At 51.3% G+C, this 26,334-nt stretch overlaps 2 protein-coding genes across 2 annotated transcripts; both read left to right on the forward strand.

Moving 5' to 3' along the window:
* The first annotated feature begins 3,594 nt into the window (after nt 1–3,594).
* Nucleotides 3,595–7,274, forward strand: LOC137150483 (toll-like receptor 5). The gene is made up of 2 exons (XM_067544439.1): nt 3,595–3,713; nt 5,305–7,274. Exons 1-2 carry the CDS (start codon nt 3,662–3,664, stop codon nt 7,272–7,274), a joined length of 2,022 nt encoding a protein of 673 aa, XP_067400540.1. The 5' UTR covers nt 3,595–3,661.
* A 6,079-nt stretch (nt 7,275–13,353) lies between these two features.
* On the forward strand, nt 13,354–25,317 carry TM7SF2 (transmembrane 7 superfamily member 2). Its single transcript, XM_067543955.1, has 11 exons — nt 13,354–13,446; nt 15,356–15,529; nt 15,803–15,999; nt 16,301–16,355; nt 16,690–16,884; nt 17,441–17,544; nt 18,144–18,263; nt 19,963–20,131; nt 20,584–20,664; nt 20,802–20,924; nt 21,462–25,317. The coding sequence occupies exons 2-11, from the start codon at nt 15,472–15,474 to the stop codon at nt 21,620–21,622; spliced, it is 1,263 nt and encodes a 420-aa protein (XP_067400056.1). The 5' UTR covers nt 13,354–13,446; nt 15,356–15,471; the 3' UTR covers nt 21,623–25,317.
* The last annotated feature ends 1,017 nt before the right edge of the window (nt 25,318–26,334 follow it).

The following is a 26,334-nucleotide window of genomic DNA, read 5'->3' on the forward strand; positions in this document are numbered from 1 at the left end:
CCACCCAGCTGCACCACCGGCATAGCCGTAAGGAGCGCAGACCCACGGGGCAAAACAAGCCCACCTTGCCACAGTACACATGCCCTAAGCCTCACTTGCAACTAGCTCTCAGTTGGGGCACAGCAACTATTTATACAAAGAGCACTCACCCAATGCCGAGGGTATGTCTGTGTCATGTTGAATGGATTGGGGGAGGGAGGGCATTTATTATTTAACATCAATAGGGCAAAATCATAATAATTCATGTGAGATATGCCGTGTCAGGTACTGCTAGAAAGGCTATAATGTGCTAAGTAAGATGACGATGTTTATGTTCATGTGTTATATGTGTAATGGAAGTTATGGATATGTTTGATATATCTGTATTTCAAATTGTGCTGTGTCTGGGCGACACCCCGGACAGGATGGCTGCAGCACTAGCCTGCTTAATGGCCCATTAAGAAATTCACAGGTACAAGGGGCCCAGGGGGAGAAGCCAGGGATATACCTGATGAGTCACCAGGACTTACTCATGTGACTCTGGACTCCATTTTATTCCTGTAAAATTCCACAAGCAGCATGGCAAAAGCCAAAGGACATAAAAGGCATCTGCATGACATCCATTTTGTCTTTAGTCTCCAGCTTACCTCTGGATCAACTCATCTACAACTGAACTGAAGCTGTGAAACAAAGGACTGAGACCCATCCAGGTACTGGATGTATATCAGAGGAACTAAACAAGTCTGCAAACTCCACAATTCTTTTAGAAACCTGATATATATGGACTTTCAAATCATTTGTATGTATCTGATTGCTTTAATCCTTTAACATTTCTCTTATAGTTTCTTTCTTTTTATAATAAACCTTTAGTTTTAGTTACTAAAGGATTGACTGGCAGTGTGGTATTTTGGGTAAGATCTAAACCTATATTCATCTGGTACTGTGGCTGACCCTTTGGGGTCAGGAGAAAACTTTCTGGTAAAGAGCATAGAGTTTTAAATAACTGGTCTCTTTACTGGACCTAATGGCTGACTGGGAGCCGGAGACTGAAATGCAGTAAAGGGGGCTGTGTATATTTTTGTTCTGGCTTCTTGATAACCAGTGTGGGGAATCAAATGCACGGTCTGTGGCTGGTTGGGAAGTCTGACTTCAGTGTCACCCACCAGTGCTGGGAGAATCTGCTCTCCTTTTACAGCCTGCCCTGACATTGGCATTTTCAGGTGGCTACCCTAGGCATGGACGGGTCACAGTCTGTACCACAAATTAAGGTGTGACTGTAAAGCGAGAAGGCATACTGATGGTAGCTTTAGTCTAGAGCATGCAGGTAACAGCGGCAATGAAGATGCAGCATCGTGGACTTCAACACGAGCTAACCACTCAAATTACAAGCCATGGTCCCTGGCAGGCTTTCACTGGGATTGCTAGCTCGTGCTGATGCTGTAACACCACATCTTCATTGCTATTGTTACCCAGGCGAGCTATATGAAAGCTAGAGGGGTATGTCTACCCATGCTACACTTACACCTTGATCTGTGGTGTACACATACACTTAGATTCGGCTGCCTCGGGTGGGGCACGACAGCTGTTTATACAAGCACTGCTTGCTGAAATGTGGCTGTTTCTGGAGTAAAGTGTAGCAAGAATTAACCAAAGCATCAGTTTAGGACAGGGAATAAAAGGGGAGGGATACCCCCACCCTGATCTGAGTGGGATTAGCAGGAGCAACCAATGACAGAAATGATCTAGGCTGGAATGGGGGCAGGACAGTGCATTTAATGCTTCTGCAGTTGGGAAAAGTGTCTTTAATCCGCATAAGCGGTTAGAACTGCAGCACTCCGTGTCCCCCATAAAACTACAGCAGATCAGCAGGAGCCACACCACCCAGCAGGGTGTCCCACCCCACAGCCCCCCAGTAGTATCAGCACTGATTTGGACGGGAGTGGGCCCCCACTTCGATCCATACAGCATAGCACCCCTTACTGTCACACTGGTGCTAGCCCTGACTGAGGGGATGGGGGCCCCCACTGAGTCCCCACCCCACTCCCTGTAACACAGCGCCCCCTAGCACCACATGAGGGCATCACCACTGATTTCAAGGAGAGAATGTTACTGCAGCCTCCACCACTCCCTGCAACACCCACCCAGTATCCCATCTAAATCCTGACCAGGCACTGCCCTCCTTAACGCTAGGGGTGGCCAGTTCCCAGCAGTCTGATTCTTAGCCCTTTCTTTACTACCTAGACCAATGGCAGCAAGAGCTTCTTGCTTAGAAGGCGCCTTTCCACGGCTGCGGTGCCCCAACCCAGATGCTGGGCCCCTACGCAGTCAGAACGTCCTTGATTTCATCATTCGGACCCATCCTGTCTGCCTCAGAGGACAACGTGTTCCCCATGAGCTGGCACTGGCTGTGGCTGTGACGAAAGGGCCACAGTTAGGTAACGCTCTCTCCTGAGCATCCTGCAGTCCTGGGACACTCTGTGCGCAGAGTTTAACCTCGCATGCCCTTCAACGCTGCTCAGGGAGGCAGGGGGAGTCCAGGGTTGGGCAAGCGAACGTGCTCTGACAACGAGTTCAGTCACAGCCTGGGAAAATACCAGCTCAAGGAGGCTGTGATGTGGGAATTTAGTTCTCCCTGGACAGGCTCTCTCCTGGCACTACTGAAATGTCAAGTGTCCGCACAGAACAGGCCAAGCTGTGGACCGTGTCTCCTTTTCCTCCCTTCTAACATAGAGCCAAAACGTGGTGTTGGCTAGGGCCCCGGGTTACCATGTCAGTGTTGGAGCAGCATTTACCACTGACAGTGCGGTAGCACCTACAGGCCCCAGCTGAGACCAGGGCTGCTTTGGGTCAGGTGCTGCACAGACCCTGATCGAGATCAGAGCCTGCATTGTGCCATGCTTCACAGACACTGACCGAGATTGAGGCTCCCATTGTGCTGGGGGCGGGCTAGGCCCTGACCAAGACTGGGGCCCCCGTTGTGCCGGGTGCTGTGCAGACATACAGTAAGAGTCACTCCTTGCCCAAGGACAATCTAAATAGACAAGGCAGATGAACAATTATTCTCCCTGTTTTATAGATGGGAAACTGAGGCACAGAGAGGTTCAGTGACCTGCCCACACTCACACAAGCCAGCAACAACCCTGGGATGGAATCCCTGGGATTTTCCAACCTCATGCTTCAGGATTGGAGCTGGTCACCAGCAGGAATGAAGAAGGATTTTGCCTCAGCAGCCAGGATTGCACCAGGAGGCTTTTGTCTGAAGCATCTTGAGATTGACAGAGTCCCGGTCCAAATGACCATCCGTTCTCACATTTATTGGCATAAGTAGGAGATTGGGAGTCTGGACTCCTGGGTTCTAGTCCAGCTGTGGGAGGGGAGTGGGGTCTAGTGGTTAGAGTAGGAGGGCTGAGAGTACGGCTCTGGCTCAAGCGATAAGGCCACTCACACCTGCTTGCTCGGGTGACCAACGACCGCTCGCAGCAAAGACCCGAGGAAGCCATAACCACAAGAGGGGAGCAGGAGGGGAATTTCCCCAACTTCCCGTTTTGCAAGTTCCTGAACACCCGCTGAGTAAACAACAGCCAGGGTGGGGGCCACAGCCTCCTGGGAGCAGCTGTCTTCTTCCACGGTGTGGGCTTAAATAAAGCCGGAGCAGACGGGCAAATGGCAGAGGGCACAGGCGATGAAAGCGGCTGCTGTGCGGTGCCTTCAGCACAAATCCACTCTCCCTCAGGGTGAGTAGAGGGTCTGGTAGGGATGGGGGAGATGCTGGGTGGGAGGATGAGCTCTGCAAGAGGATACAGCAGGGCGCTTGCAGTGCCAAGCGTCCCTGCCAGCATGCCTGGGTGCTGTCTTGTGGGCATGGCTCTGTCCCTGCGATCCCTCTGCTGAGATGAAGGGGCCAATTACTGCCAGCTACGGGCACCTGTTCCCTGGGAACTGAGCTAAGACCTATCACGCTCATTTCTCATACGCTACTGGGCAGCTGTTGGTTACTACCAGCAACCACTGCCCTAGAGAGGGAATCCAGTGGGCTCCCCATTCCCTCAACCTCACAGTGCCCCTGTCCCCAATCCCTGAGGCACCCGGTATAGGAGGATATTGCTGGGAGGGAAAGGTGCACACAGCCACCCTTGAGGGCCTCCTGGCTTTATTTATGCCTGTACCTTACAGCTGTAACGCACAGTAGAAATTGCAAATCAAGTGCCGCTCAACCCCTTCCAGCCAGGAACCCATCCAGTCCCGCCCATCTAGCACTAGGGGGAAAGAAAGAGAAGTCACCTGTTTGTGACCCCCAGATTGAGAACTCCCGCCCTTCAACAGCTGATGTGCAACCCGCTCAGTGCAGGGATCCCAGACAGACCCCCCCCCCCTTCCACTTTAATTATCTGTAACAAAGTAGTGCCTAGGAGCGGGACCCATTGTGCCTAGTGCTGTACAAACACCTCAATTGAGATCCTTTCCAGCCCACCAAGAGTCCAGTTACTAGCCCCACAGCACCCAGAATGGCCCTCTCTCTCCATATTTGACACAAGCCCAGGCTGTTAGTTAGGGGCAGAGCGGCTCAGAAAATGCCAGTTCTCTTTATTTTATTCCTGTAATGAATTACAGTTCCTGTGGAAATGTTCTCGTTTCTTTGAGGAAAAATTAAACTGAAAACTGTTTGGGGACCAATTTTCCCCAGTTTTCCATTAAAAAAATAGTGTTTTTCAAAAACCAAAAAATATCACCCAAAAACACACTGAAGATGAAAAGTTGTTTTTCTAACCAAAAGATGAACAACTTTTACCCAAAACCAACATTATTTTGCTGAAACATTTTTCAGTTTCCGGGGTTTTTCTTTTAATCAGACAAGTGATCAAATGAAAATTTTCCACAAAATACTTAGTTTTGGACAAAAACCCATTTTTTGTCAGAAAAAACATGTTTTGACAAAAAGTCTTACCGGCTCTCATTTAAGGAGACCCTTCTTGTTGTCCCAGGTAGAGGAAGAAGCCCACTATCTATGGGTTTTATCGTGCAGCCCATCGCAGTGGTGTCTGAGCACCTTCCAGGTAAAATCAGTGGCAGTAGACCAGTCCCCTTTTAGATTTCTTGCTATCTCTGTGTAACACCAGTCCTCTAGGTGGGTTGTTAGTAGGAGGGATCCAGCCTGGGCTCTCAAGCAGGAGCCGCTACTGCCTGAGACAAGCCTGTAGCAGCTTCATCAACCTCGATACATCTTCCTGTCACCACTAGAGGGCGCTAGAGTGCCACACAGAATGGGTGCGGGTTGTACCGGCATTTAGCACCACTATCAATAACACCATTCTCACTCATTGATAGGTTCCACCATGCTCAGGTACGCTTGGCTCCTGGCGCTCTGGCTGCTGGGCTCTAGTCCTGCGCTGGCTGATGCTGGGAACTGCCACTTCTTCAGGGTCCAGTCTTCAGTGGTCTCCAACTGCCAAGCTCAACGCCATGAGACGGTGCCGGAAATTGACCCATCCACCCAAATTCTTCTGCTGAATTTCAACTTCCTCTCCAACATCTCGGCCTCCTCCTTCCCCAGACTGGAGAGGCTGAGGAAGCTGTCTCTGGGGTATCAGCTGGGGGGATCACTCTCCATTGGGGAGAAGGCCTTTGAGAAGGTGGCCAATGTCACTTTCCTGGACCTTGGGGGCAACAGGAAACTGAGCCTCCAACCCATGGCCTTGGCTGGCTTGCGGCAGCTCGAGGTGCTCCTGCTTGATGCCAATGGCCTTGACGAGGCTGTCCTGGAGGGCGGCTACTTCCATGATTTGGTGTCCCTCAAGAGGCTGGATCTCACAGGGAACCAGATAAAGAGGCTGAGACCTGATTCCTCTTTCCAAGGCTTGAAGCTGCTGGCTTCCCTCCAGCTCCGGCTCAACAGGATCAAGGCAATCTGCGGGGAGGATCTGACCCATCTCAGCGGACGACACCTGTCCCTCCTAGATCTCTCTTCCAACCTGCTGTCCTATAGAGACCCTTGGTACAACCACTCCTGCCCCAATCCCTTCCACAACATCATCGTGGAAACCCTGGATGTCTCCTCCAACCCGTGGGATGTTGGTAGTGCTGAACGGTTCTTTAAGGTCGTGGCAGGTGCCCAGATATGGCACCTGAAGTTGCAACACTCGGGGGCCATTGGGAGGGGGTTCGGGTTCAATAACCTGCAGGGCCTCTCTGCCAGCACCTTCTCGGGGCTCAGCTGGAGCAGGGTCCTCTCCTTCGACATGTCTCACGGATTCCTCTCCAAGCTGGGCCCTTTGGTCTTCTCGGGACTCCCTGAGCTGCGTGCGCTGCGCCTGGCATCCAATCAGATCCACGAGATCCGTGGGGATGCCTTTGCTGGGCTGCGGCACCTCCGTACCCTGGACCTCTCCCACAATCTCCTGGGGGAGCTGTTCACAGAGGCTCTCCAGAGCCTAAGCCTTTCCCCGCTGCTGCACCTCAACCTCAAGTCCAACCACATTGGGGCCATCCAGTACAATGCCCTGGAGGGACTGAGCACCCTGCGGACACTGGATCTGCAGGACAACGCCCTCTCACGCGTGCCGCCAGGGCGGCTCCCAGCTCTGGAGCGCTTGCTGCTGGGCCAGAACAGGATCAAGGATGCTTGGGGGATCGGGAAGCTTTCCACAAACCTGACCTTCCTTGACTTGTCTTCCAACCACATGCAAGACCTGAGTGGGCTCTGGAATGAGCTGAGAGCCATCCCTGCCCTGCAGTTCCTGAATCTATCACACAACCTCATCTCAGTGTGCTCTGAGCACCAGGATAGAGCCACGCCCAGACAAAGCCAGCTCAGAGTGCTGGACCTTTCCCAGAACTCCCTGAATAGCATCTGGAATGCAGGAGGCTGTGTGGATGTCTTCCACCATCTAGAAAAGTTGACAGCCTTGAATCTCAGCAGAAACAACCTCCAGACCTTGCCGAAGGACCTCTTCCAGGGGCTGGTGTCTCTCCAGGCTCTGGACCTTTCGGGGAACCTCATGACTATGCTTCCTGATGGGCTCTTCCGGGACCTACGCTCCCTGCAGGTGCTAGGGCTGCACAGTAACCACTTAGTGACCCTGTCACTGTCTGTTCTTCAGCCACTCCAGGCATTAGCATTCCTGAATCTCCAGGGGGTCTCTCTGCTTTGCCACTGCAGCTTGCAGGACCTGGAGGCTTGGTTGCACTCCACCAACATGACCCTGAGTGGTGGGATAGGAGTCACCTGTCTTACGCCCATCCCTCCTTTTTCAGGAATGCCCCTCCTTTCCTTCATCCAAAGCAGCTGTGTCCAGTAGCACAGCCCATGCTGTGTCCAGCTTTCCCCAGCATAGGATCCCTCTTGCGCAGCTTTAAAAGCTGTTCCATACGCCCTGCACTAAGCACTGAACTGTGCTGCTTATGCGATCACAGGCCACGATGACTAGTCACCTTCATGTGTGAACCAGTTTCCCACAGGCAGCGTGACATAAACACAGCCTGGACTAGGAGTCAAGGCATCTGGGTTCAACTCCTAGTTCTAGGAGTAGAGTCTAGTAGTTAGAGCAGGGAGTAGGGCCTAGTGATTAGAGAGGCGGAAATGGGGTGGGGGTTGAGTTGTATTCCTGGGAGTGGGGCCTCATAGATCAGAATGGGGCGGCCAGCAGTAACAACTCCTGAGTTCTATTTCCAGTTCTGGGAGGTCTAGTGGGTTGGAGCAGAGGGCTGGTTTCTATTCCCAGCCCTGCCCCTGGCTGTACAACCCTAGAACATCTCTGTACAGTGTAAATCCTCCTTTGGCCATCTTACAGTAGAGGTGCTAGGAGATTTAATGGATCTCTGGGGTGGTATAAAGTTTTCAGTGTCATCACTTTTATTCTTCACATGCCAGCAGAATATGTGGAAAGCCTTACCACCCTACAGCTGTGGCCTGGCAGGGATTATGCTTTGTCAGCCCTGGAGGATTATGGGTATGCTGGGGGCATTAGGCAGGGTCTGTTTAGCACAGATGCAGGTTAAATCACTAGCTACGCTCCAGCCACTGGGGGCTTGTCTTTCTTAGGGAACAAGGTGTGATTTTAACATGGGTTAGCCACCAGCTGTTAACTAACCCCATGGCTATGCTGAAATCACAGTGCAGCCCAGGCAAGCGGCAGTTTTAACGTGTTAACTTGTCAAGGTAAACCCACATTAAACCTCCAACCACTTGGTCTATACTAGGATTTTAACGTGTTAAAAACACACTTTTCATCCTTACTCAGAGCAAGGCAAGTGCTGGTATCATATATTATTGTTATGTTGTGTTACCGAAGTGCTAGGGACCCTAGTCAGGACCTCATTGTGCTAGGTGCTGTACAAACACAGAACAAAAATTCCCTGCCCTAAGGGGCTTATTCTACAATACACTTCAAAAAACAATCCCCACGGCAGTGAGCCGGACAGCGGCACAGGGGGCACTGGTACACTGACTCACAGTGCAGTGTGTCATTCACTCACACAACTTCTCACAACACGGATGTGTGGGCCTGGCAAAGGCCATTTTAGTGTCATTGGAACAGCAGCAGCTGTATGCTGGCAAAAATACTACTGGCCAACCTCCAGAGTAGATGTGACCTTAGATTGGAAGCTCTTTGGGGCAAGGACCATCTCTTAGTTCTGCATGTGTACAGCACCTAGCACAACAGGGTCCTGGTCCATGAGTGGGACTCCTAGACACCATCACAATACACAACATAATTAATAACAGTGTTTGTAGACATGGTGGGGGCTTGCAGAAGGGACCTGGGATTTCATGTGAGTGCTATTTCCTAAACAGTCTCTGAAATAGCAGTGTTCATTTTTTGTTGTTATCTTTGCCAATAAAAACTCAAATTCTTAAATGACATTTTACAAGAACACAATAGTCTGGATTTGTAGAGCCCTGGGACGGGCCAGGGACTGCAGGGAGATCAACAAAGACATGGGAATACAAGGGTTTAAGAAAAAAGGAACAAGTTGGCCGTATGGGTGGGTGATACGGGTGACCACGCAGGGTGCCATAGTCAGGGGGATGCCGTGTCAAGAAGGTGCTAGCATCTGGGCAGGGTAAGAGGCGAGCACCTGCTGGCTGGGCTCCACTCCCTACTTTTGGGTGGCTTTAATGGCCTGAGATGACAGAGAGAAAGGGGGGGGGAATGAAGTTATGGCTGGTGTTGTTGCAACTTGTGAGTGGGAAGGGTCTGCCCCGGGGGCGAGCTGTGGGAGCCCCGGCAGGCCTGGGGGTAGAGCCCTGCAAATCTGCAGATATCTGCATCTACGGATGCGGATATCCATGGACCATTTCTTGTGTATTGGAGTCAGATAGTCACAGAGGTCGGGACCTCTGTGACTTCTGGGACAGGGCTGGAGCAGCTGCCAGCCAGGGGTCCAGCGAACAGTTGATCAGCTGTTAGGCCACTGGTGGGGCTCAACAGCTGATCAGCTGTTAGGCAGGAGGGGCAACTGGAAGGGCTTATCAACTGTTGGGGGGAGGGTGGGGCTGATCAGCTGTTAGGCGGATGGGGCTCATCAGCTGTTTGGGGTGGGAGGAGCTCAACTGCTGGCTCCAAAACAGCTGATGTGCAGATGCGGATGCAGGTAAATCTAAAAGAGGGAAGGTGGATTGCAGGTGGGGTGAAAGTTTATTCCTGCAGATGTAGATCGGATGCAGATCCACATATTTGTATCTGTGCAGCGCTCTACCTGGGGCATGCCTCCCAGTCAGCGCTGACCGAAGCTTAGCCATGTTTATTCTTAACTCATGAGTCAGTCCCTCCAGCCCCAGGGTCACTTTTGGCTGCTCTTCTCTCAGAACATCTTCTGATCTGACATCATTCTCTCTGCCAGGAGAGGGACCCAGCAATGAACAGCTTTCCTAGAGCCACACAGAAGGGCTGCCCCTGCCCTGCTTCAGGCCTATTTGGTCCCCATGTATGCGATGAATCCTGGAAGAGGCTCAATCTAGTAAACCAGACGGGCCTCCCCCTCTTCAGAAGGGAAGCCAAAAAACAAACAAACAATGGGGATCAACTAATTCTGCGGTGCAACAAATGAAAGGACAGGAACGGGAGTGAGGGTCATACATTTACAGGCAAAGAGGGGACAGTGAGCAGAGGACCCCGGACAGTGGCCACTACTCCTCAGAAGAGTCCAGGGAGCCAGTGGGCACTGCCCAGAGGAACTCTGCCCAGAGATTTGAATGGATGAGTGCACAAATTTCAGCCCCACAGTCACTTTTGCAAGACCCTATCCCTCCCCCTGTACAACCCCACCCATCCCGAACAAAAAGTGGCCTGATTTGTCACACTTGCTAGCGACCGGGTTCGGTGTCTCAGAAACACAAGCCGGGGCTCAGGCGACGCACACTCAGTGTACAGCCCTGGCCACTCAGCAGGATTCATCAGGGTCTGTTTCCTACAACTCTGTCACATCACCGGGTGGTACTGAAAGGTGCGAATGGCTCTGGAGTCTTGCTTCCCAAGACAATCTCAGCCCTAATTAGAGCCAGTGGCTGCCCCTTGCACCCCCCTTCACACTCAAGAGGAGGAGCAATTAAACCCTTTAATGTTGTAAAGACAGCTGCAAACAGCGGAAACTACCCCAAAAGCTGTAGTAAGGGTATGTCTGAAAAAAGATGTGTTTTCCAGTGAGCTGGCTAACAGCTGGGAATTAACTCAAATGGCAGCTCGCTCACATGACAAGTGACAGGTAGCGGGACAGGTGCCCGTTTTATTTTAGTTTAGTTTTAGAAGTGTCAGGATGGCTCAGTGGTCCAAGGTACCAAGTTCAAGACTCTGCTTTCCTTTGCCCTGGGTATTCAGATTGCTGTTAGAAGCATGGGGTCAAATTTCACTCCTGACATACCTCTTAAAACAGAGTAGTGGAGCCTACTGGATAGGGGCATTGGCCAGAGGCTTAGGAGGGCTGTGTTCCCTTCCCAGCTCTGCTGGGTTATCTTAGGCAAGTTGTTTCCCTGCTCTGTGCCTCAGTTTCTCCATCTGTAAAATAGCAATAATTAGAGCTACTTGATCAATTTATGAACAGGATTATATGACAGAGTTCTCTGCAATAGCAGAGACTGAACTTGTTGATCCAAGAGGTCCCTTCCATTCCCACAAAGGTTAGTTATTTTGCTGTAAAACCCTAGTGGAGTCAAGGCTCTGTAACTTTCACTGTGACATAGCTGGGTGGGGTCAAAGCAAGTTGGGGGGATGGTGTTGCTACATTGGTAAATTGGCTGTGCCTTGTCTCCACTAGGATTTTGCAGCAAGACAGCAAATGCTTATTAGTTATCTCGCTGTAACACCCTTCCCTTGACTGACAGTGAAGACATAGTCAGTGTTTCTCGAATGCAGCCACCATGGCCGCCTGCAGCTCCCAGTGGATTTTTTTGCAGCCATGACAGCCTCCAAAGTATGGGCAGAGATGGGGGGCAAAGCAGCGTCCCTCCTTGCAGTGCCCAGCTGTTGCTCCTGAGTTACCAAGGGCAATGAGATGCACCACCCTGGTGTTTGTGCTGGTGCTGCCAACAGGGATCGGCACCTTGCACCGCTCTGCCTCCTCAGGGGCGCTGGGCAGCACCTCTGGGGACATGTGAGACCAGCATGCGTGGTGCCAGAGGCAGCATTTGTCAATGGAGGTGGCTGCGGCGTTCATTTGCTGGGGCGCTCTCCTGGGCAGCTCCCGCACTGCCAGGGCACAGGGAACCTGGGACTCCATAGGCAGACAGTGAGTTCCCAACCCACCTTCCCGAGGGAGGGCTCTCACTGAACAATTGCAGAGGCAGGGACAGAGAGACGGGTTTGTTAGAGCGGTCACCAGCAAGAATTGGTGGCTGCACGCTGAGGCCACCAAAAATTGTGTTGTGAGAACCCCTAGGCTGCATGGCAGGTCACAGCTAAGCCATAAGAACTGAGGGGTTTCCCTGATGGCAGACACAAGGACTAGGAGATTGGATTGCCTGTGCACGTTGGAGGCAGAAAGCCAGGAGAAGTAGTTGTGAGCATGACCCTGAGAAGAAGCAGCGAGGCAGGGTTTCTTGGGCAGAGAGCCTGCTGAAGAGGCAGACGTGGGGATTTTGGAGCAAGGAAACCGCCTGCTGTTGTTGGTTTCTATTGTGTTCAGGGAAACAGGACTTTGTGTGCATTCTTTGTGAATAGGCGAGATTGCACCGAAGAATAGACGTGGCTTGTATGATCAGTTTCTTCTCTTAACAGAAAACAACCCTGCAAGGCCCCAGATTCTAGCTAAGCCACACAGGCCAAAGCAGTGACAACTGCAGGGAACCTCTGCCAAAACAGCCCCAAACTGCACCACCTATTGCCATAAAATCCTACTCTTTGCAAGCATGTATCTAAGGTGCTGGCATCTCTCCACACTGAAATGAACACAGATTGGGGGATCGTCCTGCCAGTTTCCAGATAAACCACAGGTCCTAGTTTCTCTGAGCGACTTGCAAATGTTGAGCCAGAGAGACCTGGCCCCTGAACAATTTCCAGGGATTTCTTCCCCAGTTACACTGTGCGTCAGCCCCTGCACCACCAGGGAATGAAGGAAATCTCCTGCACCCAATCATTCCTCCCCTGCCCACTGTTCCCAGGCTACAAAAATGAACATATTCCCTCTCTTCTCAACAGATTTACTGGCTTCCGTGATCATCTGCAGGCCAGAGGGGCTGGCACAGTGCTTCAGGTATGAAATGACCTAGAACCGAATCACATCTGTTTGACAGCAAGTAGGAAGCTTTTAAAACTGAGATCCATACGGAGACCAAAGATCCCAGGATACTTTTCTTAAGAGCCTAGGTGTCTTCCAGCAACACGTCCTCCCTTCTCTCTGTTGGGCAGGGTGCTGTGTGCTTGTTGCTGCCCTTCACATTAGCTGCATCTCAGCGGAACTGGGAGCACACAACTCGAGATCCTTCAAATATGACTAGGCAACAACCACCGAGTGTTTCCCAAGTCTCCACTCTGGCCCTAGCATGCCAGCAGCCTCTATCTCAAAGTGCCTGAACTGTGAGTGAGACAAGCTGGGGTATGGAGCCAGCTTGCTCATTTGGCTTTCACTGCACACACAAACACGCCTGTACCGCCCCATCCAAGGCTGCTTTCCAGTGCTGCAGCCTGGGATACTCGGCGGAGCAAGGCAGCCATGCCATGACCGGCTCAGGGCCAGAAAAGGAAGAGCTTAGGGAGTTTGATCCACCCACTTGGTTAATAAAAGGCTCAGAGCCATCCTGATAGGCCAGAAGCTCTGGCTTTGCCCCTAGTTCTGCAAAACTCCCCGCTCTCGGATTGGATGTTTGGTGATAGTGAGAGGATGGACCGAGAGGATGGGCTACAATTAGCTGGTATGACAACAGCTCAGCTGATGTGGGTTAAAGGGACAGGAACTGGAGTGTGTGAGCGGAGGACTGCAGAGCCATCGCTAGTACCTATTGTCTGTGCACTGGAGAGACGCACACGGGCCTGTCAGGTAGGATTGTGCTGAAAGTAGGAGCATCGGTTTGTCACACAGAGGCGGGCAGCAGGCAGAGATGCAGCTCAACATCGCTCTGAGCGATGGTTAACTTGGTGAGGGGTGCCGCAGCATTTAATATGGCTGACAGGACAGCATGGTCTTGTGCAGCCACCGGCAGCAGACTGTGAAACTGACAGATCCCCGCTAGGAAGGGGGTTTCTGGAGGAGTTTGAAATTCTTTCCTTTTTGTGAATTTGGAGGCTCTGAAATCCAAGTGCTGTGGGCCTGGCTACCCATTGCCCAAACTTTCTCCTTTGTGCATTGATGCCCCTCAATCCCAATCCGCAGTTGCAATCCTGGACTCCCTGCCACAAGCCTGGCTGGCGCTTCTCAATATCAGCCTGCAGCCCCATCTGCTATTCTGGTTCTGGCCTTTCCTCCTTCTCAATCCTGACCCTGCGATCCCAGCCTTAGGCCTGTCTACAAACATACTTGAAAACGACAAAAAACTGTTCTGCCAGACATCAGTAACTCCAGACCAGCCAGGACTTTTTTCTTTCTGTAACCATTGCTGGAAGCATTTCCAGGTCTTCTCTGAGCCGGCAGCTTATCTTTCCCTTATCTATAGATCTGCATTCAATGCCCTGCTCTACCCCAGGCTCCCTGTGGGACTGTGAGCAAGTTGCTTAGGCCCAGATCCTCAAAGCTATTTGACGTCTGTGTCCAATTAAAATAATCTGTCCCCCCTCACCGCACAGGGGCTAGCACTCCGATACAGGCAGTTTGATACTCATCATGTCTAATAAACCCATGGAACTCCATGCTACTGGATTTTACTGAAGCAACCAGTAAGATGAAAAGAAAAACAAGTGAATGACATGAACGACCGGGAGGGGAGGGTCAAGAACCCTGGGGCTGAGTTCCCTCATGGCTGGTTTAGCCGTCAGGCAGTGGCAAAATCACCTTATTGGCCAGCCCGCCCAATTGGCCAAGTTATACAACAACTCTGCCTCTGTGCTCAACAACCATGCAGTTCAGTTCAGCACTTACACTTGCAGCTGTAGTGGCTCCTGTGCCTGCCTTGCTCCTGCCCTGTTCTGGTCCTGCTCCAGTTCACCCCAGCCCTGCATCCTTGCCTGGCTCTGGTTATTGGCTTCAGACTCCAGCTCTGACCACTGGCTCCAGGTAGTGGCTTCTGACTCCCGGTTCCTGTCCCCTGCTCTAACTCCTAGGCAAGACTGCTCACATCCTGGTCCTAACAGGGTGGGTTGTCAGAAAGCAAAAAACAGTCCAGGCTAAGCAGCATGAGAGCCATGCCTGATCCCTTCCCATGATGGCTGCATACTCAGGGGATGGCAATGTCAGACTCACGATTCACCTCTTTGTAGGCCTGAGACAACGTCAGCCCCAGCAGCGGCATGTAGGCCTGATCTCCGCTACATGGTTAGGTTGACGTCAGCTGCCTTGCGTCGACCTAGCTGTGGAAGTGCCTTCACTTAAATTTGGCTCCTGCTGACCTAAGTGCCGCTCTCTGCCGATTTAGTAGCACCACCTCCCCGAGCGGCGTACAGTCACAGTAGATGTAGTTAGGTTGACGCAGTGTCAGTGTAGACACTGTATTGCTTTCCTTGACTCTTACTGGCTTTCAGGAGCCGTCCCACAATGCCCCAGCCTGACAGTACAAGCGAAACAAGCGCTCCTGGTGAGGACACGCACCGCCGACGCAAGGAGCCAAGTGCGCATGCACAAGTGATTCAATAACTATGGTGGCTGTGTGCCGACGTAACATAATTTTGCAGTGTAGCCCTGGCTGTAGGCTAAACACCCAACCCAGATTGGTGTGGGCTGTGTCTCCAACCCTCCCACCGCAACCACTGTCAGCCAGAGAGTGGCAGACACTAATGGTCCATGTTCTGTTCCATAGGTCCGGCATCCACAAGAGCCTCTCCTGAAGGAGGAAGTGACTGAGGTTTGAGAGGCTCCATAGCGGCTCCTTTGGGAAGAGCTTTATATCTGGGCAGAGAGGGCTGGAGCACGAGGATGATGGATCGCTATAAGATCCCGCGCACCAAAGAGCTGGAGTTCGGGGGGCCCCTGGGTAAGGCGAGGGTGACGGGGGGTTGGAAGGCAGTAGATCAATTACCCTGAAACTTTGTCCTGTAAAAGGCAGGGCAAACCGGAGCTGTGCATGAGGGCTGTGCATGCAGCAACATGGTTAGAGCAGGGAGGAGCTGGGAGTCAGGACTCCTGGGTTCCCAGCTCTGCCACTGACTCAGTGTGTGAGCTTATCTCTCAGGGACCCTGCTGCCTGTCACAGCTCTGACCACCCTGGGCACCTAGTCCCACTAACCTCTCCTTCTTCCCTCTACAGGAACCTTGATCTTCATCTTTTTCATGCCAGCTACCGTCTTCTATCTTCTGCTGACGTGTCGCACTGAGCAAGCCAGCGTGCTGAACTTCCCGCCCCCACTGCCACCCATGAGCAGCCTCTGGAACCCCCACGCCTTCCTGCTGCTCCTTGGTTGGGTGGGACTCCAGGCTGCCCTCTACATGCTGCCTATGGGGAAGGTAATGCTGGGGCTAGCCTCATCGGGGGACCGAGGGGAAGGCAGGACGTCTCCTTCCCTGCTGGTGCCCTCTGTCTAATGGTACCTGTTTGGTTGCCCTATGGGGGAGTCAAGGGCACATGCGAGTTGCATGGGCCATGGGCTGAGCCAGATCATGGCTGGAAGGCTACAACATCTAGGCTGAGACTTGCCCAAACTCAGTTCACCTACACAGTTGTGAGTTGAGGCTCCATGGAAGATTGGTCAGTGAGAGGAGTCGGAGGGAGATCAGAGCTAACCGGCTGCGTGTGGCTTTCCCCCAGGTCACAGAAGGGATCGTTCTTCGAGACAAGAGCCGGCTCCAGTATCGCATTAATGGTGGGTGTCAGGTTTTGTGTGGGAGGGGAGATTGACTATGACCCGCCCCAGAATGTGTAGCCAGTCACATCACTTACTGAATTTCCTCATATAACAAGTTATGGTATTGGGGAGGAAGTGCTGTCTAGTGGGTCAGAGCAAGGGGCTAGGAGTCAGGACAACTGGGTTCTATCCCCAGCTCTGCCACAGATTCCCTGTGTTACCTTGGGCAAATCCCTTCACCACTTCATGCCTCAGTTTCCCCAGAATACCACAGTGGGCTGTAACTCGAGGATCCTCAGCTAAAAGGCCACAAAGCAGCATGTGTCCTGCTTTCCTTCCTCCCGCACTGCAGCTTTCCATGCGATGGGGGTCACGGGCCTGGTGGTAGGAGCTGGGCTGGCAGCCGGGCTGCGCCTCAGCTACATCTATGACCACTTCCTGCAGTTGGCTTTCTCGGCCTTGCTGCTGGCCTTCGGCCTCAGCTTCCTCCTCTACTTCAAGTCCCTCTTTGCCCCAGAGACGGCGCTGGCACCTGGTGGGAACTCAGGTGAGTCCTTCCATACATACGGGATACACAGACACAGGGATGATCTTGTGCATGCACGCACACAGATGGTGTGAACACACACAGATATGTGCATACTGACCCTTGTGCACCCCACATACACTGGGACACTTGTGCACGCACTAACACACAGACACTCTCTTAGACACACAGTTCACACATGGTGCATCTCGGGGAGATGCGGGGAACGGAGGAGATGAGAGCAATCAGTGATGCCAGGGGGTATAAACTGCAAAGGAGGTACCTGATCAGCTGATGAGAGTCAGGAAGGAACCACCTTTGCTGTAGGGAGTTTATCCTTACAATGAATCATCCAACAATAGCATCCATTGGAGACAAGACACAGCCAGATTTAGCACAGCAGGAGTGGGAGACACCAGACTAGTGGGATGGGCACACTGGTCTGATCTGGGGCAGCAGGGAGCAGGGGGGAGATACCGGGCTGGATGGGCCTATTGGTCTAATCCATGAGGGCAGGGAGAGGAAGTGGGAGTAGCTATTCCTCCCTGAGGTGCCTGCCTTGCTATTGATCACACAGGGAACCCAATCTACGACTTCTTCATGGGCCATGAGCTGAACCCACGCATTGGCTCCTTCGACCTGAAGTACTTCTGCGAGCTCCGGCCAGGCCTCCTGGGCTGGGTAAGTGGGTGGGGTGTCAGTATGCTTCCTGCTGCAGAAAGCCCCTTGGGCCCATGGCGGCAATAGCGATCTGTGTAGTAACACTTCCTAAGGCAAAGGATAATAGGAAAACCTGCTACAGGGGAACACTAGTCAGGGGTGAGGGGAGATAGCAAGGGGGAATCTCCCTCCCTCCAGGTGTCCATGTGTAGCAGGTACTATCCATAGCCAGAAATACCAGCCTAGATGGACCCATTAGTCTGATCAAGCATGGCGGGGAGGAGTGTGGAGTACCAGACTGGATGGACCCACTGGTCTGATCTGGGGCAGCAGGGAGTGTGGGATACCAGGCATGGGTGGGCCCACTGGTGGATGCAGGGGTAGGGGTAAAATCAGGCAGGATGGGCCCATGGTCTTTTCCAGGCCTGCTGGTCAGATCTGGGGCAGCGGGGAAGGGAGGATACCAGGCTGGTCTGCCCCAGTATGTCAGAGAAATGTTGGGGGGGTCCCGCTCAGCAATCAGGTGTTTTTCTCTGGGCAGGAAGGGCGTTGGGGGCTGGGGAAGGAGCAGGGAGGGAGGCAGGTCTCCAAACCCCACCTGACTGCTCCCCTCCTGCCAGGCACTGGTGAACATGGCCATGCTGGTGAAAGAGACTGAGCTGCGGGGCAGCCCCTCCCTCGCCATGGTCCTGGTCAATGCCTTCCAGCTGCTCTATGTGGTGGATGCACTTTGGAATGAGGTGAGTCACTCCCACATCTCTGGCTCGTCCTTGGCTTTGGATCTGCACTGGCCTAGGGGCTATAGAGGGAACTTTAGGGGAGGCCTCCTCCATTCCTTCCCATGTCTGGGAGGAGGGTGGGATCCAGTGGTTAGAGCAGGAGGGCTGGGGGAAAGGACCCAGCTCTGAGAAGAGGGTGGGATTTGGTGGTTTAAAACAGTGGTTCTCAACCAGGGGTACATGTACCCCTGGGGGTACACAGAGGTCTTCCGGGGGTTCATCAACTCATCTAGAAATTTGCCAAGTTTTACAACAGGCTACATAAAAAGCACTAGCGAAGTCAGTACAAACTAAAATTTCATACAAACAATGACTTTATGCTGCTCTATAAACTGTATGCTGAAATGTAAGTACAATATTTATATTCCAGTTGATTTATTTTATAATTATATGCTAAAAATGAGCAATTTTTCAGTAGTGTGCTGTGATAGTTTTGTATTTTTATGTCTGATTTTGTAAGCAAGTAATTTTTAAGTGAGGTGACACCTGGGGTATGCAAGACAAATCAGACTCCTGTAAGGGATACAGTAGTCTGGAAAGGTTGAGAACCACTGATTTAAAGCACAGATACGGCCAGGGTGGGGTTGATTTAAATTGAAGCAATTTAAATAATTAATTTTAATCAAGTTTTGCATTTGTACTTTATTTGTAGCTTGTTTTTTGTTATTTGCATTTGCAGTTATTTTCCTAACAAAAGGTTGATTCTCATTGGCTGGTAATTATTAAAACATGTTAATTTGCCAACAAACATACCGTGGCTTTATACTAAATTTGGTACTTCTTTTTGCTGACCAGGAGGACACACTATATCTATACCCCTTTTTTAAAGCAATTAGATAGTTTAATTTACATTGACTCCGATTTTTAATTTTTACACTTTTTGTTATGTTAGAAAACGGTGACTGTTGTATTTATTTACAATGTGATGATTGATTTTTTTACTTGTGATTTGTGTCCAGCTCTATTTAGATGTAAATTTAAAATTCAATAAAAAATACACAAAACCCAGCATTTTTGGGGTTTTAATAAAATAAAAGTACTTTGTGTACTAAAACATTTTTTAAAAATGTATCGATTCATGTGTACTGTTTAAAACTGACTTTATTTAACAAAGGCTGTATCTGTAGTTAGAGAATTGAACTGATTGTTTCTGGTCACTATGTCCTGCAAGACTTTTAGAACAAGTTGATCTCATCCTTTCACACCTAGTTTTTCTTCATAGATTGGAAGAGAAAAAACAAGCTTTCCGCTTTTTCAACTCCCAATTGGCTTCTTAACTTCAAGTGAACTAGTCACTGAACTGATTTAGTTGAATAAAATGAAATGAAGAAAATACTCTCTCTGCACCTACAGAAAAGATTACTGCCAGCAGTTGAAAGGTGGTTTAGCACTTCAGCAAACTCTGGTTCTAGGTGCCTAGCCAGTGACATCCAGCAGTTCAGTGTCTTTGCTTTCTTTAAACTTAGCCGCAAACTTCTGAGTACTGCTTAATATTGTTTTTTGTATGTAAATGATTTTCATAGATTATAACATGGTTAGGCCTTCACATAGGTTCTTAATTTAAAATTTAATTTTTAATAGATTTAATTTTTAAAAATATTTAGTTTTTTCAACCATTGATTTCTATCCATGCTGGATGTGGCTCCTCTGTGTCCTGCAGGAGGCCATCCTCACCACCATGGACATCGTACACGATGGGTTTGGCTTCATGTTGGCCTTCGGGGACCTGGCCTGGGTGCCCTTCACCTACAGCCTGCAGGCCTACTTCCTGGTCAACCATCCCCAAAAGCTGAGCCTGCCCATGGCTGTTGGGATCCTATTGCTCAATGGTGAGATTCAGGTGATTCCCTCTCACATATCAGACCAATAGGCCCATCCAGCCCTGCCTGTATCCTCCTCCTCTCCCCTCCTGGATCAAACCGATAGACCCATCTAGCCAAGTCCAACAGGTGTAGTATCCCTCCCACTTTACCCCATGACCCCATTTACCAGTGTCTCTTTCCCCCCCGCACACCCTTCTTGCCTCACCCAACCCTATAACGCACCTTGCTGTACAATGGGGTGAAATCCCTTCCTGATCAGCCCCAAGTCACACCCGGAAGCTTGATGATTGAAAGCCCTGCTCAATGTCACCCCTGAGTCTGTATCCACCAGCATTCTCGTTCACCCCTTTATCCTTTCCTAAGCGATCTGCTCCTATACCAATACACGGCAGACGTGCCAGTATCCCCACGCCAAGAGCTCCCACAGCCTATACTCACTCTGGTCCTCTTCTTGGCAGGTCTGGGCTACTGCATCTTCCGCAGCGCCAATTCCCAGAAGAACACTTTCCGCAGGAACCCCAACAACCCGAGAGTAGCTGGTGAGCTGCAGCCACCTCTGGGATGGGAGTTATGTGGGGGGCTTGGAAAGAGGAGTCTGGCGGGGGAGAAGAAGGGGATGCTAATGAGAGTGTGGGGAGGAATGGATGGCATGTGGGTAATGCTCTTCTCCTCCCAGGTCTCAAAACCATCCCCACAGCCACAGGCCGGCGGCTCCTGGTATCTGGCTGGTGGGGGTTTGTGCGCCACCCCAACTACTTGGGGGATCTCATCATGGCTCTGGCCTGGTCGCTGCCCTGTGGTGAGTCTAAATCCTGCATGGACAGGGTCTGTGGAAAGGCTAGAAAGGAGGTGTTGGGGGGACGGGGGCTGTCTCCTCCTCCTGCCCACAGCATTGGTGTCCCACTGGGATCTGTGCTTTTAGGGCATGCAAGGCATATCCTACTGCCCCTCTGCAATGGAAGCAGGGCAGCATCACTCTAGCCCTCAGGGCAGTGGGGTCTGCTCTGGGGCACCCATCGTGTCTCCCATGAGCTACACAGAGGGTGCCCGTTCTGTTGGCCCAATATCCCAGCCACATCCCAAGCAGATGGCACCAATCATGCTGCCCCACACTCCAGCCACAGGCCAAATAGAAGCTGGTTGGCCTGAAGTCCCAGGTGGAGGGCGCTGGTCACACCTTCAGTGAGATGGCATCAGTGTATCATGAACATGGGGGCAGGGGGGAATCTATGCCCAGGACAAGCATGCTCAGCACTCAGGCTATCGAGTAGAAGGCCCTAGAGGAAGGGCCCATGGCCTCCTCTCCTCATGCCCCATGTCTCTCCTGCCTCCTCAGGCCTGACACACGTCCTGCCCTACTTCTACGTCTTCTACTTCACCTTGCTGCTGATTCACCGGGAGGCCCGGGACGAGCACCAGTGCCTGCGGAAGTACGGGCTGGCCTGGCAGGAGTACTGCCGGCGAGTTCCCTACAGGATCTTCCCTTACCTTTACTGAGATGCGGCCCAGCAGACCATACCCCATGCAGACCCAGGCACGACAGCTCACATCTGCCCACCACTTCCCCCAAACACTAGTGGGACATTAGCCTCTGTCTGTCCTCACCGCCAGAGCACGTTATCATCCCCTACTGCATCTGTGCTGTGACACTGTCCACGCCGAGTCAGTGCCAAACACACATCAACCGGTCCCCAAATGGGATTAAATCCTACTGAAGTCCCTCCAGTGTATTCCACAGAGCTATGCACTGTCTAGCTTTAAATGATTCAAACAATGCAGTTCACAACCGGTCCCTGGGGGAGAGACAAGATCATCCCCTGCTGGAGCTTTCTGTTTTATGGAGTAAATCCAGAGCCTAGACAGGGAGACACTTCCTCCTTCTGAACATCCATCCACAGCTGAAGTTGCTTTGACCTGCTGTGTCCCAAACACCATTAGCCCTAACCGCACACTAACGCTAGTTTACCGTCACTGCTGCCCAAAGGCAGCTTGGGGCTGCACCTTGCTTTGCCACTGACGGCTAAAGAGGAGCGGCGACCAAATCAAGGCAAATGGTGATACCTAGGTGACAAGATGCTGCCCCCAAGGCATTTTCCCACCTGGAACTGTAGATTTGTTTGTGCAGCCTCCTGAATTCCCAGGAAGTGAATGGGTCACAAAGGCTGAACTCCTATGGCTTGGAGGACATGAGGGGTGGGGGTGCTGTGTGTACAAGGGGCTCAGGAGTTACCACTGGTCAGGCTGCACCTTCTGTCTGTCTGTCTGTCTTAGGTATTTATATGGCCTTGCCTCTTCTGTAGTATCTAAGTGCCTCCAACTCACTAATGGATTTATCTTAACAACTCCCCCTGTGAGGTAGGGCAGGGCTAATAACCCCGTTTTACAGATGGGGAAACTGGGGCAGAGATGGACAATGTGACTTACCTAGTCATATAGTAAGTCTGTGAAAGAGAAGGGACTTGAACCCACATCTCCCATAGTTTAAGCTAGTGCCCTGACCAGAGCAGCATCCTTCCTCTCTCATCAGTGCATACAACGAGGCCGTGAGAAGCTGCCAGTCCAGCCCCCTTGTGCCAACACGAACAAAGAAAGCCATCAGGCCGCAGAGTGGGTGCAGAAATAGAACAGCCTGAAGGTGCTTTGCAAACTGCTGTGTGTGATTAGCAGATGACGGTTCTCTCTCCACACTGCAGTCTAGAGAGACCCACACACAACATGGGTGTTGTCCAGCCCAAGGCCTTACACAGCACGCACTAAATGACTGATGTATAAGTACTATCCAAAGCTTTCCTAGAGTCATCAAATTTAAGGCCAGATGGGACCACCGGGTCATCTATTGTGACTCCTGTATATCACAAGCCCCCAACACACTGAACCCAACAACTGAAATGAGACCAAGTTATTACAGCCCCCAGCAGCCTAAACTATTACTAGGGTCCTGCCACATTCATGGTTTATTTTGGTAAATTTCATGGTCATAGAATTTTTAAAATCTTAAATTCCACGGTTTCAGATATCTAAATCTGAGATGTCGCAGTGTTGTAACCATGAAGGTCCAACCCAAAAAGAGGTTGTGGGGGGTGGGTCACTACTTTAGGGGGTCGTGGTATTTCCATTCTTACTTCTGTGCTGCTTCTGGCAGTGGCACTGTCTTCAGAGCTGGGTGGCTGGAGAGTGGCGGCTGCAGGCTGGGATGATCCCCCACTCCAGGGCCAGCCTTAGGAAAAATAGTGCCCTAGGTGAATTTTTGGCACCCTTTCCAGGCAGATGGGGGGTGGGGGCATCTCCCTGTACAATGACTCCTCCCCGTGGGAGTGATGGGGTCAGGAAGCGAGAGGAAGGGGGTGGCAGAGCTTCCTGCGGGCAGGGGACATTCCAAGAGGTGGGTCTGACCCAGTCCCAAGAGTGGCCTGTGCAGGGGAAAAGGAAGTCGTGTACCTACCCAGCCCACCAGGACAAACAGCTGGAGCCCGGTGCATGGTAGGAGCCCAGGCCAGGATGCCCCCAGCCCTGCGCTTCCCCATCTCTGTGTCCAGTGCTCAGGGGTATGTGTGGGGTGACCACAGCACCCTGGGCACTTACCCACATCGCCCACCCATAAGGCTGGCCCTGTCCCTTCCCCCCATACAATCACTTCTGCCCTGCTGCTGGCTGCAGCACTGCCTTCAGAGCTGGGCACCCAGCCAGCAGCTGTCGCTGTCTGGCTGCCCATTGCTGAAGGCAGTGCAGAAGTAAGGGTGGCAATACCACGACCCCCTATAATAGCCAGATTTCATGAGGGAGACCAGGTTTCATGGTCCATGATGCGTTTTTTGCAGCCATGAATTGGATAGGGCCCTAACTATTATGTATCACAGGCAGAGAATCGAAGGGACTGAGGTGAACCAAAGCCCCTGCAATGGCAGGGAATTTAAGCTAGATATACCCAGATGAGATGTCAGAAAGACACGGTACCTGCGTTGCAGGGAGGACCTCACAACTAATACCACCATATTACTGAAGTGCTCCACACACACATCAATCACTTCATGCAGCTGCCTCTGAGGAGGAACACAGCAGCAGTTAAACAGCACATAGCATGTCAGCATGCAACTATTCTACTGAACTCAAACTACCAGGCCTATTTCGGGAGGCGGAATGTAGTTCCCTGTCCGTTTGGCAACACTGCATACATCTGACTGTGAACAGGACACGGGGGTTCCCCCCCAAACTCCTGTGAAGAGCGACCTGCGATCTGTACCGACTGCCTCGATTTTCTCTCTCATTTAAAAGTGGCACCTCCAATAGTGTAGATTCTGCCCTGCACAGGTGTCATGTCAGCACTGACTGCAGAGAGCGCCCCCTGCTGAGTCCCCAGCCCACTCCCCACTCCCACTCCCAGCCCACTCCCCACAGCACAGCATCCCCTGGCACCTCACTGCAGCACTGACTGTGAGGGGAAAGTGCCCCCTACCCTGCTCCCTGCAGCACTGCCCCATTGACACCAGGCTGGCGCACTGGGGTCAGCACTGACTCCAAGGGGAGATCACCCTTGACTGTCAGCCACTTTCTTAAAACCATTCTGGGCCACTGGGATCAGTACTCAGTCCACCACGAGCAGCACCTAGCACAAGGAGGTCCCCATTCCACTTAGAGCTTCTGGGTGCTACTGTACCACACCAATTACATACCACCAATGCCACCTGTATTCTCTGAAGGTTTCCCTTCACCAAGATCAAACCTGCATAACTTGGAAGCTCTCTTGAGTTATATCTTGAGCTAACACAGGAATGAAGATAAGCCCCAAAGAGAGAGTCACGGCTGGGAGTCTGTTTTGACTTGAAGTGGACTACAACTTTGGTTTGCTGTGTCTGTAAAGGCCTGATTAATTTTAAGGACTGGGGAAATTCCCCTTTGGGGGAATGCTGGAGTATGGTTTTGGACAAAGCACTGAAGTGACAATGATTTTATTAAAAATATATCAAATGCAGTCTCTCTCTGGGTTCTAAGTCAAGTGTTGGCTATGCTTCTGACAGCTAGATGGACAAACTATCAGATCTTAAATACAGGAAACAATCAACTAAATAGGCAACACTCCTTCTAGGGGGAGTATGTTCCCGAACCTCACTTCTTTGATGGGTAGAAACCTTCTTCTCACTGCCAGCCTCATTTGATTCCTCGACACTTTATCTCCATTTGTTCTTGTCCCAACATTGTTCTTCAGCTTCAATCTCTTCTTCCTCCCAGGGTTTACCCCCAGAGGGTTAGAGAGAGCCATCAGATTCCCTCTCACCCTTCAATGGCCAGGCTAAACAAGCCCAGCTCTTTCAGTCTCTTCTCCTAAGGTCGCCTCTCCACTTCCCTCATGAGCCTAGGAGCTCTTTTCTGCACCTGAGCCTGTTTGAATATCTGATAGACGGGGACTTTTCAGTCTAACAGACAAAGGCATAGCAAGATCCAATGGCTGGAAGTTGAAGTTAGATAAATGTAACCTGGAAACAAAACCATTTCCTAGCAGGGAGAGTGACTAAGCACCGGAACAGCTCACCAGGGGAACGGTGGGCTGGCCATTGCCTGGAGACTTTAAAACAAAACTAGGTATCTTTCTAAAACACATGCTTTAATCCAGCTTCTGGGGAAAATTCTACAGCCTCTGTGCATGGGGGAAAAAAAATCAGACTGGATGATCACAATGATCCCTTCTGGCCTTAGGATCTACAAGCCCACATGGCTCAATTGTGTATAAACATAAAAGGGCACATCTTCAGTGGAGTCTCAGCCGCACAAAGTCCTTGTGTGGTATGGAACATTCAGAAAGGCTGCAGGCTCTGAAGCCAGTTATGAAGTCAGGGAGGGGCCAGCAGCAGTCAGATAACCCTGCAGATTGATACGCAATGGTGTCTGTATTCTGACTCCCTGGGAGGCCCCAGCTAAGGATTAGGTGTTCATGGCCATGGGGTTTAGAGAATGAAGTACTGGGACTCAGCAGATGAGGATTCTATTTCCAGCTCTGCCACTGGCCTGCTGGATGATGTTCGGTGACTCATTTCCCTCCTTGTGCCTCTATGTGGCTTAAGGTACATCTACACTGTGATAAAAAAAACCATGGCACTGAGATGCAGAGCTCAGGTCAGCTGACTCAGACCAGCAGGGTTTGTGCTGCTGGGTTATAAAATTGCAATGTAGAACCCAGGCCCTGAGATCTCATGAGTGGCAATTTTATAGCCCCG

Source organism: Emydura macquarii, unplaced genomic scaffold (genome assembly GCF_026122565.2).
Source record: "Emydura macquarii macquarii isolate MOO-44397 ecotype Brisbane River unplaced genomic scaffold, CSIRO-AGI_Emac_v2 contig_968, whole genome shotgun sequence".
Taxonomy (NCBI): Eukaryota; Metazoa; Chordata; order Testudines; family Chelidae; genus Emydura; species Emydura macquarii.

What these genes read in the sequence shown, in the direction of transcription:
- LOC137150483 (XM_067544439.1), top strand. Translation starts at nt 3,662, where the DNA reads ATGAAAGCGGCTGCTGTGCGGTGCCTTCAGCACAAATCCACTCTCCCT. An exon ending in CAAATCCACTCTCCCTCAGG is followed by an intron (nt 3,714 to 5,304) that starts GTGAGTAGAGGG and finishes ACTCATTGATAG; the next exon opens with GTTCCACCATGCTCAGGTAC.
- TM7SF2 (XM_067543955.1), top strand. Translation starts at nt 15,472, where the DNA reads ATGATGGATCGCTATAAGATCCCGCGCACCAAAGAGCTGGAGTTCGGG. An exon ending in GCTCCAGTATCGCATTAATG is followed by an intron (nt 16,356 to 16,689) that starts GTGGGTGTCAGG and finishes CCCGCACTGCAG; the next exon opens with CTTTCCATGCGATGGGGGTC. An exon ending in GGCACCTGGTGGGAACTCAG is followed by an intron (nt 16,885 to 17,440) that starts GTGAGTCCTTCC and finishes TTGATCACACAG; the next exon opens with GGAACCCAATCTACGACTTC.